The sequence below is a fragment of the Indicator indicator genome, chromosome 15 (genome assembly GCF_027791375.1).
Source record: "Indicator indicator isolate 239-I01 chromosome 15, UM_Iind_1.1, whole genome shotgun sequence".
NCBI lineage: Eukaryota > Metazoa > Chordata > Aves > Piciformes > Indicatoridae > Indicator > Indicator indicator.
This window is the reverse complement of record NC_072024.1, coordinates 17,402,677-17,420,427: the sequence shown is the minus strand read 5'-3', so window position 1 is coordinate 17,420,427 and position 17,751 is coordinate 17,402,677. Positions and strand designations below refer to the sequence as shown.

At 52.3% G+C, this 17,751-nt stretch overlaps 1 protein-coding gene across 1 annotated transcript in view; it reads right to left on the bottom strand.

Moving 5' to 3' along the window:
- STAB1 (stabilin 1) overlaps positions 1 to 17,751 on the bottom strand; it is a 66,298-nt gene that overhangs the window by 1,349 nt on the left and 47,198 nt on the right. The window contains exons 38-65 of the mRNA XM_054387215.1: positions 17,201 to 17,396; positions 16,679 to 16,774; positions 15,610 to 15,655; positions 14,820 to 14,899; positions 14,365 to 14,490; positions 13,528 to 13,601; positions 13,138 to 13,212; positions 12,205 to 12,324; positions 11,204 to 11,251; positions 11,011 to 11,094; positions 10,071 to 10,217; positions 9,797 to 9,931; positions 8,790 to 8,849; positions 8,520 to 8,696; positions 7,917 to 8,003; positions 7,324 to 7,470; positions 7,101 to 7,166; positions 6,336 to 6,552; positions 5,496 to 5,645; positions 4,722 to 4,826; positions 4,205 to 4,312; positions 3,827 to 4,020; positions 3,070 to 3,214; positions 2,512 to 2,645; positions 2,016 to 2,181; positions 898 to 1,004; positions 571 to 690; positions 77 to 229 (exon numbers count right to left, since the gene is read on the bottom strand). Coding sequence (XP_054243190.1) covers positions 77 to 229; positions 571 to 690; positions 898 to 1,004; positions 2,016 to 2,181; positions 2,512 to 2,645; positions 3,070 to 3,214; positions 3,827 to 4,020; positions 4,205 to 4,312; positions 4,722 to 4,826; positions 5,496 to 5,645; positions 6,336 to 6,552; positions 7,101 to 7,166; positions 7,324 to 7,470; positions 7,917 to 8,003; positions 8,520 to 8,696; positions 8,790 to 8,849; positions 9,797 to 9,931; positions 10,071 to 10,217; positions 11,011 to 11,094; positions 11,204 to 11,251; positions 12,205 to 12,324; positions 13,138 to 13,212; positions 13,528 to 13,601; positions 14,365 to 14,490; positions 14,820 to 14,899; positions 15,610 to 15,655; positions 16,679 to 16,774; positions 17,201 to 17,396 — 3,363 coding nt within the window. The remainder of the gene's footprint in view (positions 1 to 76; positions 230 to 570; positions 691 to 897; positions 1,005 to 2,015; positions 2,182 to 2,511; positions 2,646 to 3,069; positions 3,215 to 3,826; positions 4,021 to 4,204; positions 4,313 to 4,721; positions 4,827 to 5,495; positions 5,646 to 6,335; positions 6,553 to 7,100; positions 7,167 to 7,323; positions 7,471 to 7,916; positions 8,004 to 8,519; positions 8,697 to 8,789; positions 8,850 to 9,796; positions 9,932 to 10,070; positions 10,218 to 11,010; positions 11,095 to 11,203; positions 11,252 to 12,204; positions 12,325 to 13,137; positions 13,213 to 13,527; positions 13,602 to 14,364; positions 14,491 to 14,819; positions 14,900 to 15,609; positions 15,656 to 16,678; positions 16,775 to 17,200; positions 17,397 to 17,751) is intronic.

The window sequence follows — 17,751 nt, the reverse complement described above, 5'->3', positions numbered from 1 at the left end:
GTCTCAGAAGAGACATAGTGAAAACTTGTGGGTTTTGGTTTGTTGTTTTTTTTTTTTTAAGACCCATTGAACCTACTGAGTGCTCTGTACTGTTGCCCACTGGGAGGTCTGATACATGGAGGTCATATCCTGACTGGGATGGGATGATGGTGCCTGTTGTGAGATTGAAGCTGAAGAGGACGACATTGCTGGATGACACATGGAGCTTCAGTTCTTCTCCTGTCAGTGTCTGAAAAAGCAACAGGGCACAGGAATGGAAGATGATCCAGCTCTCACTGCACAGCTGGCTCCTGTGTGCAGCCCACACCCGATGTAAGCCCAGACACTCTCCCTGGCTCAATCTGTGGGCAGCGTGGCACAAAACTACTATACAGAGAAGGGGGATTGCCATCCTTAGAAACAGTCAAAGCTCAACTGGAGAAGGCTCTGAGCAACCTGACCAAAATGGCTCTTCTTCGTGTGGGGTTGGACTAGAGACCTCCAATGATCTCCTCTGACCTAAATTTCTCCTCATTCCCCAAACCATTTTACATCACCACCATGAGTGGCCCCTCATCCCTGCTTGCTTACTTCATTGTCTGCGAAGCCAGAATTCAGAGGGACAAAGAGAGTTTTGGGAGCGGAGTCATCAGATAAATAGGTGAAAAAATCCAGTCCTTCTTCTGTGTCATTGGCAAAATCAAGCAACATCTGGAAAAGATGGGAGATCTTCCCCATCAGCACGCTGCTGGCTGCTCAATGCTGTTACTTTCCCTGTCCCAGGAAAGAAACTGGTCTGAGTCTGTACTCTCTACCCTGCATGCAGACCAAACCACTGTTTTTCCATGTTCTGGCTGGTCCCTCCCTCCACCTTATTGCCAGCTGCTGTCCTACAGAGGAACCAGGGGCATCGCTTACGGAGTAGAAGGTAGAGAAGCGAGCGTGGTCTGCGAGCACATCAGGGAGTTTGCCACTGCACCAATACCCATCTCCCACGAACCCATCACGGCAGCTGCAAGTCACATCTGCAAAGGAACAGTAAGAACTTCCTTGACTCACCAACGCTGGCTACACTGACCACCTCACCCTTGTCTTCTGGATGCCACTCAGCATGTTTCATAGAATCACAGAATCATAGAATCAACTAAGTTGGAAGAGACCTCCAAGATCATCCAGTCCAACCTATCACCCAGCCCTAAGCAATCAACTAGACCATGGCACTAAGTGCCTCATCCAGGCTTCTCTTGAACGTCTCCAGTGATGGCGACCCCACCACCCCCCTGGGCAGTCCATTCCAATGGGCAATCACTCTCTCTGTGAAGAACTTCCTTCTAATATCCAGCCTATACCTCCCCTGGCACAACTCGAGACTGTGTCCTCTTGTTCTGCTGCTGGTTGCCTGGGAGAAGAGACCAACCCCCTCCTGGCTACAACCTCCCTTCAGGTAGTTGTAAGACAGCACTGAGGTCACCCTTGAGCCTCCTCTTCACCAGGCTAAACAGTCCCAGCTCCCTCAGCCTCTCCTCATAGGGCTTATGTTCCAGGCCCCTCACCAGCTTCGTTGCCCTTCTCTGGACATGCTCCAGCAATTCAACATCTTTCCTAAACTGAGGGGCCCAGAACTGGACACAGTACTCAAGGTGTGGCCTAACCAGTGCTGTGTACAGGGGTACAATGACCTCCCTGCTCCTGCTGGCCACACTATTCCTGATCCAGGCCAGGATGCCATTGGCTCTCCTGGCCGCCTGGGCACACTGCTGGCTCATGTTCAGTCTACTATCGACCAGCACCCCCAGGGTCCCTCTCTGTCTGGCTGCTCTCAGCCACTCTGTCCCCAGCCTGTAGTGCTGCTTGGGGTTGTTGTGGCCAAAGCATAGAACCCTGCACTCAGCATCCTCCTGATGCGGGCATGAGGCAGGGGGGAATGTGCCTGCCTGCCGGTGCCTCATACTGCAAGAGCAGTTCTCTAGCTGCTACCCCAGCACACCTCTTGTGCCAGACACGACCATCCCAGGAAATGTGCTCGCACCACTCACCCTTCTCCCGGTAGCAGAAGGCATCCCAGGTCTCGCTCAGGTTGCTTCTGGAGCCATAGTCCACGATGCCCACTCGGTTAGCCCCACAGCTGGGGTTGGGGTAGGCTGTAGGGTATCCAGCTGTGCCATTGTCCAGCCAACCCACCAAGCACAGGTGGAATCCCATCTAGCAGAGGAAAAAGAATAATTAGATTAAAAATATCATCTCTGGCCTAGGTTCTCTGCTCTGATGCACACTCCCATCCATGCAGCCTTATCCAAAGTTTCCCCAACACTTCAAGGGCTGGGCACTGCCAGAAGTCTCACCCCAGCGAGACTAGCCAGACCCACCAGCCCTCCTGGTTTCATGGATGTAGGCAGAGAAAACAGGGCCTGGCTGAGGGGACTAGAGGTGAGGTCACCCACCCACATGTCTTGAGCTTGTGACAGCTGAACTGGGTGCAGGCAGGAACACTGCACAACCCCACTCCAGGCGGCGCTGGACCCGGCCCCTGACCTGCTGTGCTGCCGAGAGCTGCCGGAAGGTGGCCAGGGAAGCGCCCTCCGCGGCACAGGCGGCGTGAGCCTGCTCGTAGGTGAAGTCGTACTTCTTTCGGGGTGACTGCAGATGGAAGACTCCCATCGTCTTATCTGCAAAACACCAAGGGCAGGGAGCATCAGTGGCGTACAGAGAGCGAGCGGCCTCCCTGGGGCTGCCGCACGGGTCCCCTGCCTGGGCACGGACAGCACCACCAACGGGGCGTGCTCTGTGCTGCGTGGGTGGATGGGATGCGGACGATGCTCAAGTGAGGGCGAGGTGGGGCACAGCATAACTTCCTCTCAGCTTCTGGCCTTTCACAAGGGAGTCAGAAGTGCTTACTGGCAGGGTAATCCCACGAGAGGCCATCTCCTACATCGCATGGGAGCAGACAAGGATGGCTCATCCTCCCCATATGACACGTAGGGGAAAAGGGGAATGTGAAAACCAGACCAAGCCATCCCCTTGGCCATCCAGCCAGAAAGTGAAGGGTGAGGGAGCATGACCTCTCCATAGAACACCATCCCTGGCACTTACCATGAAAGTGCAGGTCGGTGCAAATGGCCTCCCGGTGGCACTGCCCGTTGTCCTCCAGGCACCGGTCGGTGGGAGGCACAACCTCTTCCAGGCACTGGATCCCGTCCCCCACATAGCCCTGCTTGCACTCACAGCGCCGCTCGTTCTGCAGCACAAAGGAAGGATGGCACTTGGGTGAGCATCAACAGGCAGCTGCCAGCTTGGCATCCTTGTATTCCTGTGTAGATGGGGATGAGCCTTCAGAACACCTCTACAGCCTGCTGGGACTACGACAGAGCTATGAAAGACTGCATGGCCTCTGTCCTACCCGCGTGTCCAACTGCACACGAACCAAAAGATGTCACACAGACTCCTTGAAAGACAGCTGAGATCTGAGGTACATGGCTCATGATTCTTGCACTAACATCACACTCCCAAATCCCATCTTCTGGCCTGCAGTGAGAGGAACTTTGGTTCCTCTGCAAAAATGGCCAGCATCATCCTCAAAGGACCATTCCAGAGCCTCCAAAATGATCCAGAATGCCACAACTACACAGTTTATGATGCTTAGATGAATGGGCAAAAATGGCCTCGGCACAGCATCACCAGGCAGCTGACTGAGGGCATGGCCCCTGCCTGGCGATAAGGACCTGCAGGATGAGTGCAACAGAGGGGAGGGGCAGGCCTGGGAACTGCAGTAACAGGGCACAAAGTCACACCACTGCCCTGCAGCAGGCTGAAGCATGCAGGACTCCTGGGCTCTGCAGGACATACTCACTGGCCCGGTGCTGATGCAGGTGGCGTGCTGGCTGCAGTCCCCGTTCCTGCCGTCCGCACATCTGTCCATGGGGTCACAGACGTGGCCGTCGCCTGTGTACCCAGGGGCACAAGCACAGGAGACGTTCACGCCAGCCTGTGTGCACTGTGCGTGCCTGGCACACCCCCCATTGTCCTGGCTGCACATGTCGATCACTGCAGGGACAAAAGGAGTAGGTTAAATAAAGCATCTTGCTGGGTGTCCTGATGCTCTGTCTGTCCTGCCAGCTGTCACACCCATGTGGCCATCAGGAGATGGGTACCTGTTGTCTTGCTGTGTTGCCCGCTTTCCCCCTGGCACACCATCCCTCCAGCCCAGCCCCTTGTGGCTTCCCCTTACCTGAGCAGGTTCTCCCATCTCCTTCATAGTGTAGGTCGCATTCACAGAGGTTGCCAGAGCGGCAGGCAGCCTGGGGGTGGCACGGTGGGGAGCAGGTGGGTGTCAAGACTGAAACCAGAATGCATGCAGGTCAGAATGATCTAAGGGTTGCCACTGCCAGCCTCTGCACTAGGCCACCTGCCCCACACTCCCCACTCTTTCCCCCAGTGCTTGTCTGCAGATGCCTTGATCAAACACAGATCCATCACATACATGTCAGGCCTTCCCTCAAATTCTTCTCAGAGCATCTCTGAGCTCAGGGACTTATTTAGCATCAAGTGGAGCTTCCCTCCTCCTCCTCACCACCTCAACCCTTGTGAAACTCAACAGCAAAGGTCAGATCTCAGGATGAGCAGCCCCCTGCCCCACCACAGAGATATTCCTGGCTGGCTGCTTGAAAAATCCAGCTGCTGGATAGTGTTCCTATGGCACCAGTGGTCCATGGCAGCAGTGGGTGGTGAGGTTTTTCATCCCTCACCTAGTCTGGTTTCACAGCGATCTCCAGTCCAGCCCTCAGAACAGAAGCAGAAGCCATCTCCATGCAGTCCTGCATTGCACACACCATTCTCAGTGCAGTTACACTCTGTGAGGAATGGATGAAAACAGTCAAGACAGCCTCTCTGTACCCACAAAGCCCCATCATTTGGCTTCCCTGGGCATTTGTAGAGAGGCGTTTTTCACTCCTGAGTCCCTGCAAACATACAGCCTTCAAAAAGATTCCTGGAGACCTCACATGAGGCCCAGCTTGAGGTGGGAGGATGGAGGACTGCCTTGTCCTCCCTTGGCCTTTCCTTCACAGGGGCACAGGTTCCTCCTGAGAATGTCCCAGGAGATGCTCTTTCTGTACAGGGTTCATCACAACTTATAGACTTGTCCCCCAATTCAAAATACATCTTAGTACTTTCTGCCAGACTGGAGCTCTCTGCTGTGCTTTGACAACGAGAAGGGCACGTGGAGGCAAGGTCCTCAACAGTACGGCTGCCCTGGCTACAGTTCTTGGCATGTTCCACTGAGCCTTCTCAAACTACAGCTGGATGAACAGCTGTCCAGCCAAGAGCTCAGGAAGGGAAGACCCCAGCCCCAGAGGTCTGACCCAAGCATAATGGGGACCAATGCATGTGTGGCAGCACTGATTCCTGAGCTGTAGGCTGCAGAGGTCAGCCCAGCACCTCCTCCCCCTACAAGGAGCACCACATGCCACAGCCACCTCCATGCAAAGCCCATCACTGCCACCCCACAGCTACCCCCTCACCTCGGCAGTCTGGCCCGAATCTGCCTGGAGCACACAGCTCACAGCTGGTCCCGATGAAAGCCTGGCTGCAGTTGCATCTCCCCGAGCCGCTGATTTTGTCATCGCAGGTACCGCGGTTACCACACGGTGCCTCCAGTCCTCCTGGGCACGCTGCAAAAGGGACACTGCAGCTGAGTGAGGCTGCAGTGACAAAGTGACCCTGTGCTGCAGGGGAGCCACCCGCTGTCCCGTCAGAGCCTGTACACTGTACACGGGAGCTTACAGGGTGCTTGGGCCACAGAGTCTGCTCAGCAGTCTGGGGAGTGAGTGCTGGGGACATCCCACTAAAATAAACCTCAGGAACAGGGGCAAAGAGGGACAAATTCAGCGGAGCTTCCAGCCTGGGAAGATCCTTGGTTACAATGTACCAGATTTGTGCTGGCCTTCCCCATGCTAACCTGGCAGCAGGCTCATCCAACAATCTGAAAGCTGCCCATGCACAAAGGGCAGAGGGCAGATGTCAGGGAATGGCTGGGCACTGGCAAGATCTAGGGATGACTGCTATGCTATGTCTGACAGCCACCCCCAGCACCCCTGTGCCCAGGGTTTTCCATAGGGACAAGGGGTTCTCCACAGGGACAAAGTGTTCTTCAAGGAAAGGGAGTTCCCCTGTTGTGATACCATCTACATGCATCCCCTGTACACTTTTTAGACTAGAGCATCACACTTTTTAGACTAGAGCATCCTGCCTGGGGTTTTGTCCATCCTTCTCCAAGGAAACACATTGGTGGAGAGCACCAGAATTGTCTCCTTACCACAAGAGAAAGGGCCGGGGTGGGAGAAGGTGGCACAGCTCCTTACCCCGGCAGTCACGGCCGTAGTGGTTGGCACAGCACTGAGGGGCCCACTGGGTGGAAACACAGCTCCTCCTGCAGCCTCGCTTCAGAGGCCCCCTGGAAGGGAGCTGTCTCCTGAGGCTGTCCCACAGGGAGGATGGCCGCAGCATGGAGTTGCGGTGAAACAGGAAAGTGTTCCTCAGCAGCTGGTTTCCGTAATAGTAGCAGCGCTTGGTGTCTCCCTGTGAGGAAGCAGGTGAAGCACAGAGTCTGCCACATTGGTCACTGATGGCCCACCTTGGCTTTTCTGGTGCCACTCATTCAGTTTGATGGCAAGCAACAGAAGCTTTCTATCATGTGATGGGGCTGGTGACAGAGGAACCACTGATGTACCACAAGGGTGTGCCAGAACCCTGGCAGTGAGAATGCAGTGCAACCATTGCCCCTCGAGGCTGCTCACCATCTGATCCCTGGTCCATCTCCAGCAGCCAGGCTGAGCTCTTTTACTATAAACCACCCAGAAAAGCACCCAGTGCTGCTCCAGAGACTTCTGCAGCCACTGCTGCCCGTACAGAGATTGACCCAGCAGAGACCATTGGAGCCAGCCCCCATGTTGCTTAGCCCAGCTCCTGCCCTGTAGGACTGTGTGACTTAGGGCAAGGCATGTTCAATGTGACCAACTGAGGGACTTGCCACATGCAGATGTGCCTTCAGTTTTCTGCTAAGTGGGACTTGGGTACTGTCATCAGCCCTGCAACAAGCCTCCATGGTGACAAACTTCGAGTGTTACCTGTTGAGTGGAGCCAGCAGGGCAGGGTGGCTCAAAGCCACAAAGTCCACAGCTCTCTGAAGATCCCTGTAGAGAGGAGAAAGAAACCTCACAACAACTTCTGCCTCTCATCTGCTCAGAGCTTTGCCAAGGAAGAGCAACAAGCCTTCCCAATATCCCTCCTCCCAGGCATGGGGTACAAGAGGTGGCACAGATGCTCACGGGCCTCATTGCAAGTGCTCACCTGCAGCTCAACGAAGATGAACTCATCACATCGAGATCCCAGATCTGGTGGCTCCAACAGCCTATCAATTCCATAAGCAATGCCCCCATTGAATTCCATGTGCCTCTGGATGATGGTGGCATCACCATTCCCCACTAGAAGTTCACCCTACCACAAGAAGAAACTGTGTGATTGGGGCACATCCTACATCCTAGCTGCATCACCCAAAGGCTTTTTTGGCTGTCATTACCTCCCAATCACCTCTTGTGTCCTTGACCACCCTTCTCCATGGATAATTTTCAAGGCCATCTCTCCTAAGAAATAGCCTCTATCCATGCAGCACATGCTCTGCAATGGTCATGGCACTGTGTGGTTGGCCTCACAACCTGGGCATTGTGAAGTGCATGTGCAGGCACCACAGGCCTCCACACTTCCCTCCACAGAGTCTCCAGCCTCTCTACAGGCTCAGCTGTAGCCAGGGGAACAGGAGTCTCAGAGTGCAGGCCCCCTAACTCTGTGTTCACTTCCTGCCAGTGACAACCATGGCACATCAGTTGCCCTGTGGCTATGCCCAGGGACATTTGCTCAGTGGCAAACAGCCCAGCATCACTTACCACGTGGGTTTTGCTGCAGCTAAATGAGACAGTGGAGCCATGCATAGTCCGTATGGATTCCACCTGGGGCACGTTACCTGCAACAATCTAAGAGAGGAAAAACTAAGAGTCTGAAGGGTGGGGACAGGCAAAACTGGCAGCTCATACTGCTAACAGAATGCTGCCTGGTGAGGGGTCAGCAGCCACACTGTGGCAGCATGTGAAGCTGCTGTGGGTGGAACAGAGGAACTGTGATGGGTTAGTCCTATTTCCTCAACAGGGAGAGCCCAGCGTGCCTAAGCAGAACCTGGTTTTGCTCAGCTGGTCTCTTCCTTTGTTCATCAACTCTAGAAACAAAAGGCTGTTTATGAGCCCTGTGTTGACACTCTGAGGGTGATGTGACCTACCCCAGAAGCTGATGATAGAAGGTTTCAGCTCAGCCACGTTGCACAAAAGGTTTTTGATGAAGTGGTAATTGTCTCAAATGCCCAAACAGCTTTGGACCCTCTCAAGACAACCAACACCCTGCATGTTCTACAGCCCCAAAACACTGGGCAAGGCCCCTCTGGCATAAGCATGGGCAGGTGGTGGCACTACATGAGGCCTGTTTGTTGTCACATTTACCTTTGTGTCCCTGATCATGTGTGCTTTGAGGTAGGAGGCCAGCACCTGGCGATGCTCTCTGCGGTACAGCCACTTCTGCCTCTTCTCCGGCAGGGCGCTGAATGCGGCGTCCGTGGGCCACAGCATGGTGAAGGGTCTGTGCCGGGGGTCACTGACCAGGGGAAGCAGCTCTGCGTCCTGTCCAGGACAAGAGGGGATACACAAGCCAAAGCTGGAGGTGCACATGTACACCCCAGCTCCCCTCTGAGCAGCAGGAGCCTGGGCTCTCACCTGCAGCAGCTTGCTGTAAATGGTGTACCCAAAGGCCTCTGCCACTGCCGTGATATTGTGCTGCAGAGGGAAGAAAGCAAACAGTCGTCACCAAGAGGTCTCCTCCAGGACCTGGAGCAGCAATGCAGGGGAGAAACCAGACACAACAGCTACACACAAAAAGTTTATCTCTGTCATCATCATGCCAATGGATTTGGCCTGCCCAGAGCTGGCATTCAGAAGCCACCACTTTTGTGATTCATCCTGGGTGGATGTTGCTATGGCAGGATCGCAGGATGTTAGGGGTTGGAAGGAGCCTCTGGAGATCTTCATGTCCAACCCACCTGCCAGAGCAGGACCATATAGTCTAGCACAGGTTGCACAGAAATCCACCCAGATGGGTCTTGAAAGTCTCCAGAGAAGGAGACTCCACAACCTCTCTGGGCTGCCTGTTCCAATGCTCTGTCACCCTTACAGTAAAGAAGTTCCTCCTCATGTTGAGGTGGAACCTCCCGTGCTGTAGTTTACATCCATTGCCCCTTGTCCTGTCACAGGGCACAACAGAGTGAGCAGAGGCTGTCCCTTCCTTCCTGGAGCTGGGATGTTGTTGTGCAGCACAGAAAATGTGTTATTTACCGTAAAATGTAGGAGCTCCTCGTCCTGTTTGAGGAGCACCAGAGAGACACTGGTGATCTCACACTGCAATCTGCTCTGCACTGGAGAAGCAGGGTGATGGTTGGCATGGGACACGGTCCCCCTGCCTACATCCAGTGCTGTTCCCTAGCAATGGATAGAGCTCCTTCTGTCCCCAATATGGCTGTACCACAAACACTGCCACCTTCACATGCCAAATCCCTGTCCTCACACAGCCCCAGCACAGCTAGGAACAGGGAGGAAGAAGAGCAGCCCACACGACCTCAGGCTGAGGTTTTTATAAGGGACAGCCCTGTCAGAGCTGCTGGGAGAAAGGTCCCAGCCCTGTCCTCAGCACAGCAGTTATCTGGGCACAGTCCCTGCTTCAGCCTTACCTGTGAGCTGGAAGAGATGTTGCGGTCTGCCAGGCCACTTGGGATGAGGAGCTTGTTGATGAAATGGATGACCCCATTCACACCAATGATGTCACTCTGGACCACCTTGGCCTCCTCATTCAGATAGATGCTATTCTGAGAGAGAAGGGATGTGGTGAGGTGTTCCCACCCACGCCACTGCCCCGGCAGCCATCCGCCACAGTGGCCTTCAAATGACAGGAAAAGTGACATCCTGACAAATGGGAGGGGGAAAGGAATCATGGCAGAGGACTACCTCTCTCACTGTGATCTTTATTTTGTGGCCAGATAAAGATGTAAGGGACCTCTGGGCTTCCAGGTCACTGGACAGCAATTTCTGGCAACCCACCATGTGGTAACGAAGCAGGTCCTGGAGGAGACCTCTGCTCCTCCACTCCTCAAACTATAGACAGGAAACAAGAAAAAAGTCACACTTTGCCTTGCAATGGGGGCCCCAGACCTGATGAGGGAGACCTGGACTGCTCAAGCCCCTTCTGACCCATCCCTGAAGGAAAGCCAGCCCCACCAAAATGCAGTGTATGCACAAAACCATTTGAGAGCTCTGGGAAATGTCAACCACCTTGAAAAAGGGACCAACTTTCAGGTCCCTTGATGAAGGACAAATGACTGCACTGGCCATGAGGAAGATTGTGAAGCTGCACAACAGGACTCATCAGTAATGGTATTAGGATATTCCACCGGCACAAAAAAGCTGTTGGCCAGGAACCTGGTTCACCAAGTCATGAATAAAGGATCTTTCCTCCTTCAGGTCTCTCAGGAGGTCCCAAACATTCCTCCCACTCATTGGGACTAGAAGGAAGGGACCACTGGAAGTAGAATGGCACAGAGAAGGAATAAGAGGTCTTCATCATTGTGCCTTGCTGTTACCAGCCCCTAATAGCCATGGGCAAAAAAAGTCACCACTTAGGCCCAGTTGCTCTGAGGACCATAAGGCAAGGTCTCCAGTAAGGGTCTCCTTACAACAGTAGCCATGTCCATCCCTGCCCATGCTGTGTCTGCAGTGAGTCAGTCTCTAAACTCCTGCTCCAATGCTGATGGAAAATGGGAGCTGCCTTCATCTCTCTGCAGTGCAGTGCCTTTGCTTCAATCCACTGGGCAGAACAGCCCCAAAGGGAACATTTCCACAGCTGGAGCTTGCCAAACCCTGCCAGCACTTGGGCTGGGAGGACACTTACTGTTGTGGTGTTTCCTATGAAATCTGTTTGTGGGACGAAGACGGTGAAGGGCCCTGCCCCAGTGAGTTCCTTGATGTTTTCCGCCTGTGGCAGAAGAGGATATGTGGGAGGGGGTCCAGTTAACAAGCCCCTTTGCAGAAAACCCAAAGAGGGGTTTAGTTCACAGACAAGGGCAGAGCTGTTTGTTACCAACCAGTATCATCTTAAAGAACACTGAGGCATCTTTGGTCCTTCCAAGCTCCTTAAACAAAGAGAAACAGCTGGTATTAGCAGAGTCCCTTCCACTTGCTCCTTATCTGCCAGCACAGAGACCTATTCCTGCCACTCTCATGCCACTCTCCCACTCCAGTGAGACACAGGTTCTCCTGACACACCACAGTGATCTTTTCCTCCCCCTGCCCAGGCAGTATGCCATGCATGGATGATGTGGAAGTTATAAAGCAGTGCCTTGCCAAGAGGATGCAGTAGACACAGACATGAAAGCTGGATGCTTCTGCAGCAGCTGTCTCAGGTGTAACTGCCCCTGTGCTCATGGGACACCTCAAGAGCTTCCCAAAACCTCTGCTTTAACTTCATTGTGCTGCCACTTCCACTTCTGGGCTGCTGTCCAGGTGGCAGACCTAGGCTTGGTGGGGCAAACTTCCTCTCCTTTACCACACTAACTTTCAGTAAGAGCAGAAGCACAGAACTGGCCCATCTCTTTTCTCCCAGCTCTGCTGTGGGGATGACAGCTTTTATTTACCTCTACCAGAAAAGGTTACCAGTTTGCCTAAGCAGAGCTGCTGTATTGGCAACAGAACCAGACTGCTGCCTTCCAGACTGGATCCTAAGTCCTGGCATGGCCACAGGGGATACCTGCCCAGATCCCAGACTGGGAGAAGTGGGTTCACATGGGAAAATACATAAATACTTCAATTTGCTTATAATATGAAAGAACCAGCACCCTGGAGGTATGGCTAGTGTTACCTACAGGACAGCGGAGTGTTCACATCCTGACTCTCTTTGGAGCAGAGTCCCTTTACTGTGATTCTCTCCCTGGCTGGCACTCCAAATACACCTGTCTCCACTCCTGCACCACAGACCTGTCAATATGACTCTACAGATCTGCTCACCTACCGCTGACCCTTGGAGGGGAGGGAGTGGTTTGCTGCAGGGCAGGAGGCCTGACACAGAAGATGCTCCAGTGCTGCTCACCTGATACACTTTGCCACGGCAGGTGAAGCCATCTCCAATGCTGTGCCAAGAGCAGGAGCAGTTTCGAGTGCCAGGGCCTGTGTACTTGCAGAGTCCCAAGGGACTACAGCCTCCATTGTTCTAGAGAGGAAAGGAAAAGGCTTGCATGGAGGGGTACCACCAACAATTTGGACAGCCACTTGCATGTGGGAGCTGCTAACTACATCCAGCCCAGAGGAAAGAAAGCCATTCCTCCCATCTGTCCAGTGCCCTAGAAAAAACCTCACCCAAATCCTCCAGAGCTTTCCCCATGAAACAAGACTTTCACACCTTATTTTGGGATGCAGAGTGATGACAAAACTGATGATGATTCAGAGAGACATTTGACATAATAGCAGAGATTACTCTTATGCTTTCGAGCATGTCCCACACAAAATGGATGCAGAGGAACAAGCCCACAAGCCTCCAGCCCTACATCACTCTTTCCACACTACTTCTCCCACAAGACAGAATCATAGAATCATAGAATTGTTAGGGTTGGAACAGATCTCAAGGATCATCTATTTCCAACCCCCCTGCCATGGGGCTGGGACACCTCACACTAGATCAGGTTACTCAGAGCCACATCCAGCCTGGCCTTGAAAACCTTCATGGATGAAGCTTCTACCACCTCCCTGGGCAACCTGTTCCAGTGTCTCACCACCCTCATGGTGAAGAACTTCTTCCTAACATCCAATCTGAGTCTACCTATGTACGTCATTGTGAGAGACATGCAGGTTGTTGTGAGAGGCAGTGGAAGCCAAACACAGCAGGACAGCCCTCTGGTATGTGGAAAGGTGAGACAGCCAGCTCTAAACTAGCAGGCTAACCCTATTCTTGCTGCTAACTGGTGGGAGAAAGGAATGCTTCAAGGCTGTGGCTTTCACTTCTGGTAGGAGTGAAATGCAGACATACCTGTTCACACAAGTTGATGGGATTACACTGGCTCACTCCATCCCCACTGTAACCAGGAAGACAGTTGCAGGCAACCTGGAGGCAAAACAGGTGCTCAGTCTGAAACTTGGACCCAATAAAGAAACTCAAGGGTTGAGCTGGATGGAAAGCATGTGGGATAGCACCCAGTGCTACATGTGAATAACCCTGCTTGGCCCAACAACAAACGTAACCTGAGACAGCCTCCAGCCTCTGACCAACAGGAGACATCTCGGGTCCTTCCCAGCCACCTTTTCTATGTGGACTGTAACAAGCACAAGGACTGCAGTAGAAAGGGCTGCCCCGAGACAATTGCACAGCTGTGACCACCTCCCTACCAATGCTGCCCTGCCATCCATCTTCCCTACTCACCTTCCTTGGGCCTGTTTTCATGCACTCTGCGTGGGAGTGGCAGCCCCCGTTGCTGTCGAGGCAGAGATCAATTTCTGCAGCAAAACAATAAGGTCACATTACTGCTGAGGGCTGCTTAAGGCAGCTGGGAATCGGTGACCCAAAGAGGTATTGGGAGAGCAACAGGGACAACCTTCCCAGCTTAGGGAATATTTTGGTGGCATAGGGACTTGTGACAGCAAAGGAACAGGGTACAGCTCTTAAGTTCTACTCCTGCTACACCTGATAAATCTGCCCACAGAAAATCCCACGCCTGCTGGGGGTGCTCTAAAGAGTATTGAGAAGAGTCAACTCTCCCACAGCTCCATCCTCATCTCAGGGCACCACTGTGGGAGACTGCCCTCACCTTCTCTCTTTGGATCTCTCTGTGATGTGCATCATGGTAAGAAACCTCTCAGAGCCCTTTTGGTTCAAGACCAAAACACTGGTGTGAGGCCACCCAGCAATACAGGTGCCAAGGGCAGCGTGGGGTCTCTACCCAGTTCTGGGTAGCAGTGTGGTGAGACAGTGCAGACCACTTCACAACTCATGGCCTGGGGGAATGCTGAGCACGTGCCCACAGGGGTGCAATGCATGTGCATGTGTACATGGACCTGTGCCTGCACCTCAACTAAAAGCTGAAAGACACTTGAATCAAGATCAGCCAGCAATTATTTGCTTTAAAATCATTACTGCATGAAGAAAGTGAAAGGAGAATTGAGTTATTCAACATTTTAATCTGACATTTTACTGCTTGTAGTCCTCTGTGTGGATGCTGCTGCCTCACTGCTATCACCGAAACAGGCACTGAGCGCTCACCCATGCAGAGTGTCCCATCACCAGCATAGCCTTCCTTACAGACACAGGTTCTCTCTCCTGGGGATACTTTAGTACACACAGCATGCATGGAGCAGCCACCATGATCGATAATGCATGGATCTATTTCTGTGACCACAAGCAAGAGAAGCAGAATCAGCTCAGGACATCTAGGAAAGATGAACTGTGCAAGAATGATCATCCATCCTAATGCAACTGACAACATCTTATTAAAATCCCAATCCTGCAGGCTCTAGCAAATGCAAGAGCATCCTGTGTAAAGCTCCAGACCAGAAAACATCTCTGCCAAAGCTTGGCAGAGTTTATGGTGAATGGCTGTCAGGAAAAGGTCTTCAATCATCTTTCCTTTGGCAACATGGTGCCATTTATTTCACAAACCCATGGGCTTCAACAAGTGTTTGCAAGCCTTGAATCTTGCCAACACTTGCTGCACATACCTGTGCAATGGGTCCCATTGCCTGTGTATCCAGCAGAGCAGAAGCACATAGGTGAGGAATCTACAGAACTGTTGAGGCAGCTGAAACAAGAACAGGATAAACAATCATTGACAACACCTCCTGATTTGCTCAGCCAGAGGAAAACTCTCTACAGGTCTGGCACATGGAAGGTAGAGACCACAATGACCACAGGAGGAACATGCCTGAATTTGCTCTGTATTTCTTTACAGTATCAAATTCTTAAGTCACACTGCCCTGGGAACAGGCATCCAGGCCACAGGCTTCACTCTTTGCACTGTGCACCTCTACCGTGCCCATGTGCTTCTGCAGAGTACAATGGAGGTATACTGCATCCCAGTACCACAAAACAGGAGACCAGAAAATGGATGGAGAAGGCAGCAAGAGGGAATCATCACAGCCCATCAGCCTATTCAATTCCTTGGTGGGGGCAGACAAAGCAGAAGGGGCTGGTACATGGTTGGCTGATTTGCTTCATGAATAAGGTCAGACTTGGAGTGCTATGGAGTCTCTGCTTTCTCCCATCCACACATGCAGAAGGGACTTGGAAAGAATTCATGCTCAGACAGGAAAAAAATCCTTGGGGAAACTGCATGCAGCTAGCACCAAAGAGAGATGCCAGAACAGATCTGACATTTATATCTCTTTATGGAGTAGGCATCTTCTCCCAGCCCTCTGTGAAGCTCTAAATCACACAGAATCACCTGTGTGTAAAACACAGGTGTTTACACAAGGCTTTCTCAGCGTGACCCAGCCCCTCACCTCTACTTACTTGGCCATTTGATGGCAAGTGTTGTTGCATAAGTCAGTCTTGATTCCTGCAAGAGAACACACAGACATGACTTGGCATTTTCAATTTAGCACTTTTGGCGACTGGTTTTGCCACCTACAGTAAAGGACCCTGCAAAGAACCTCACTGCAACACTGGTGGTGCCCTGAGTAATAATGAGACACACCAGCTGCTATGATAACTCTCCTCTCCTATGGGGCAGCAGGAAGAGGAGGAGAGGCTGAGAGACCTGGGGCTCCTTAGCCTGGAAAAGAGAAGACTGAGAAGGAATCTTCTCAGTGCTTACAAATATCTAAAGAGCAGGTGTCAAGAGGATGGTGCCAGACTCTTTTCAGTGATGCCCAGTGATAGGACAAGGGGTAATGGGCATTAACTAGAACACAAGAAGTTCCACCTAAACATAAGGAAAAAATTCTTTACTGTGAGGGTGCTGCACAGGCTACCCAGAGAGGTTGTGGATCCTCCTTCTCTGGAGAGATTCCAAATCTGCCTGGATGCAATCCTGTGCAACCTGTTTTAGGTGATCCTGCTTCAGCAGAGGGTTGGATATATCCAGAGGTCCTTTCTAAATTCTACCATTCTGTGATTCTGTGAAAGCCTCATGGGATTTCTGTTTTGGCATTTGCAATAGAATGAAGTCAATGTTCTCTGAGCTAACAGGTCAATTTGACACTATCTGCATGGCTTCCACGCTGCTAGGAATGAAGCAAGGACAGAAACCTCCTCAATCCAGAGATACAGCAAGAAAATTAAGTTATTTTATGCTTTAAATTACACTAGACAGGACAGCTCTACTCAATTTCCATTTCCAAATGCCCCCAAAACATCTAACTTCACCACAAAAATCAAACTTTGTGTGCAAATCTTTAAAATGCCAAAGTATTGAGGAGCTCAGGTTCCTCCCCACCCCTGTGGTAAGCTTCTGGGAGGATATGATTGTGGTTGCCTTGCTCGGCTAACAATGAATTGCTCTAGCAGCTAAAGGGGACCATGAAGAGGACCATTGCCAAAAAGGCAATGTTACACCACAGGCCCCTTCACACTCACGTACTTTCTTGGCAGGTAGGACCCTTCCAGCCTGGGAAGCACTGGCAGCTCCCATCCCCTTGCAGTCCATCGTTACAGATGCCGTTGGCGCAGGCACACTCTGCAGGGGAAGTATGAACACTCATCACTGACAAACCAGCAGAGTCTGGCTGCTCTGCTCCTAATCCTGTGCATCCAGCTGCCTTAAGGAAAATGTCACAGGAGTATCAGCTCTGGTTCCCTCCCGGGCCAAAAGTCCAGGAACAGTGGGCAAACAGTGTAGTTTGGGTGGCAGCAGGATGAGTGGCACAGCACAGTCAGTCATGCCTTGGTTTGAGCAGAAACAGTGGGGCCACTTTTCTGGCTGACCACAAATGCTCACTCCCACTGTGCCTCTCTAGGTGGCCTGCCAGCTGTTCGCCTTCCCCAGAGGTCTGGGGACATTTCTTCCCTCCCACCATCCCTCCTGAGAGCTGAGATGTTGCCACTTTACCCCCCAGCAAGCAGTATGGTAGAGACAAGCTGCAGTAGCCACCACCAGCGTCACCTGCTTTGCAGTCAGCTCCGTAGCGACCCACTTCACACATTTCACAGGCAGTGCCATGGAAACCCTCCAGGCACTGGCACTCTCCACTGCCCTCGATGCCATCCTGGCATTCCCCATTCCCAGAGCACCACTGGCCTGGCTTCCCTGGGCACATCTCGCACATGTGTCCATAGTAGCCGGGGCAGCAGACTGACCTCTGGAGAAGCAATAAGAACAAGCTGGGGTGAGTCTTCCTGTGCAGCACAGACAAAACACAGCTTTATGGTAGAAGCTGCTCTATTGCTTTGACATAGGTTCTGGCAATACATGTGCACAGGTAGGATGGAGTGAACCCCCTAAAATGGAGTGCAGACCTTTACATGAAGCAACACTCTCAAGCAACACTGCCCTTTTGGTGAGCAGCACAAATGTCCAGTCCTGTGCCCACCCATGCCTATCTCCTGCCTATGTGCCCAGAGTGTCCCACTAGTGAAATACCCTGTTGGGCAGAGAGAGGTTTCTGCCAGAAGGTGATTTGTTTCAGAAGGCTGATTTAACTGTTCTCACTTCTG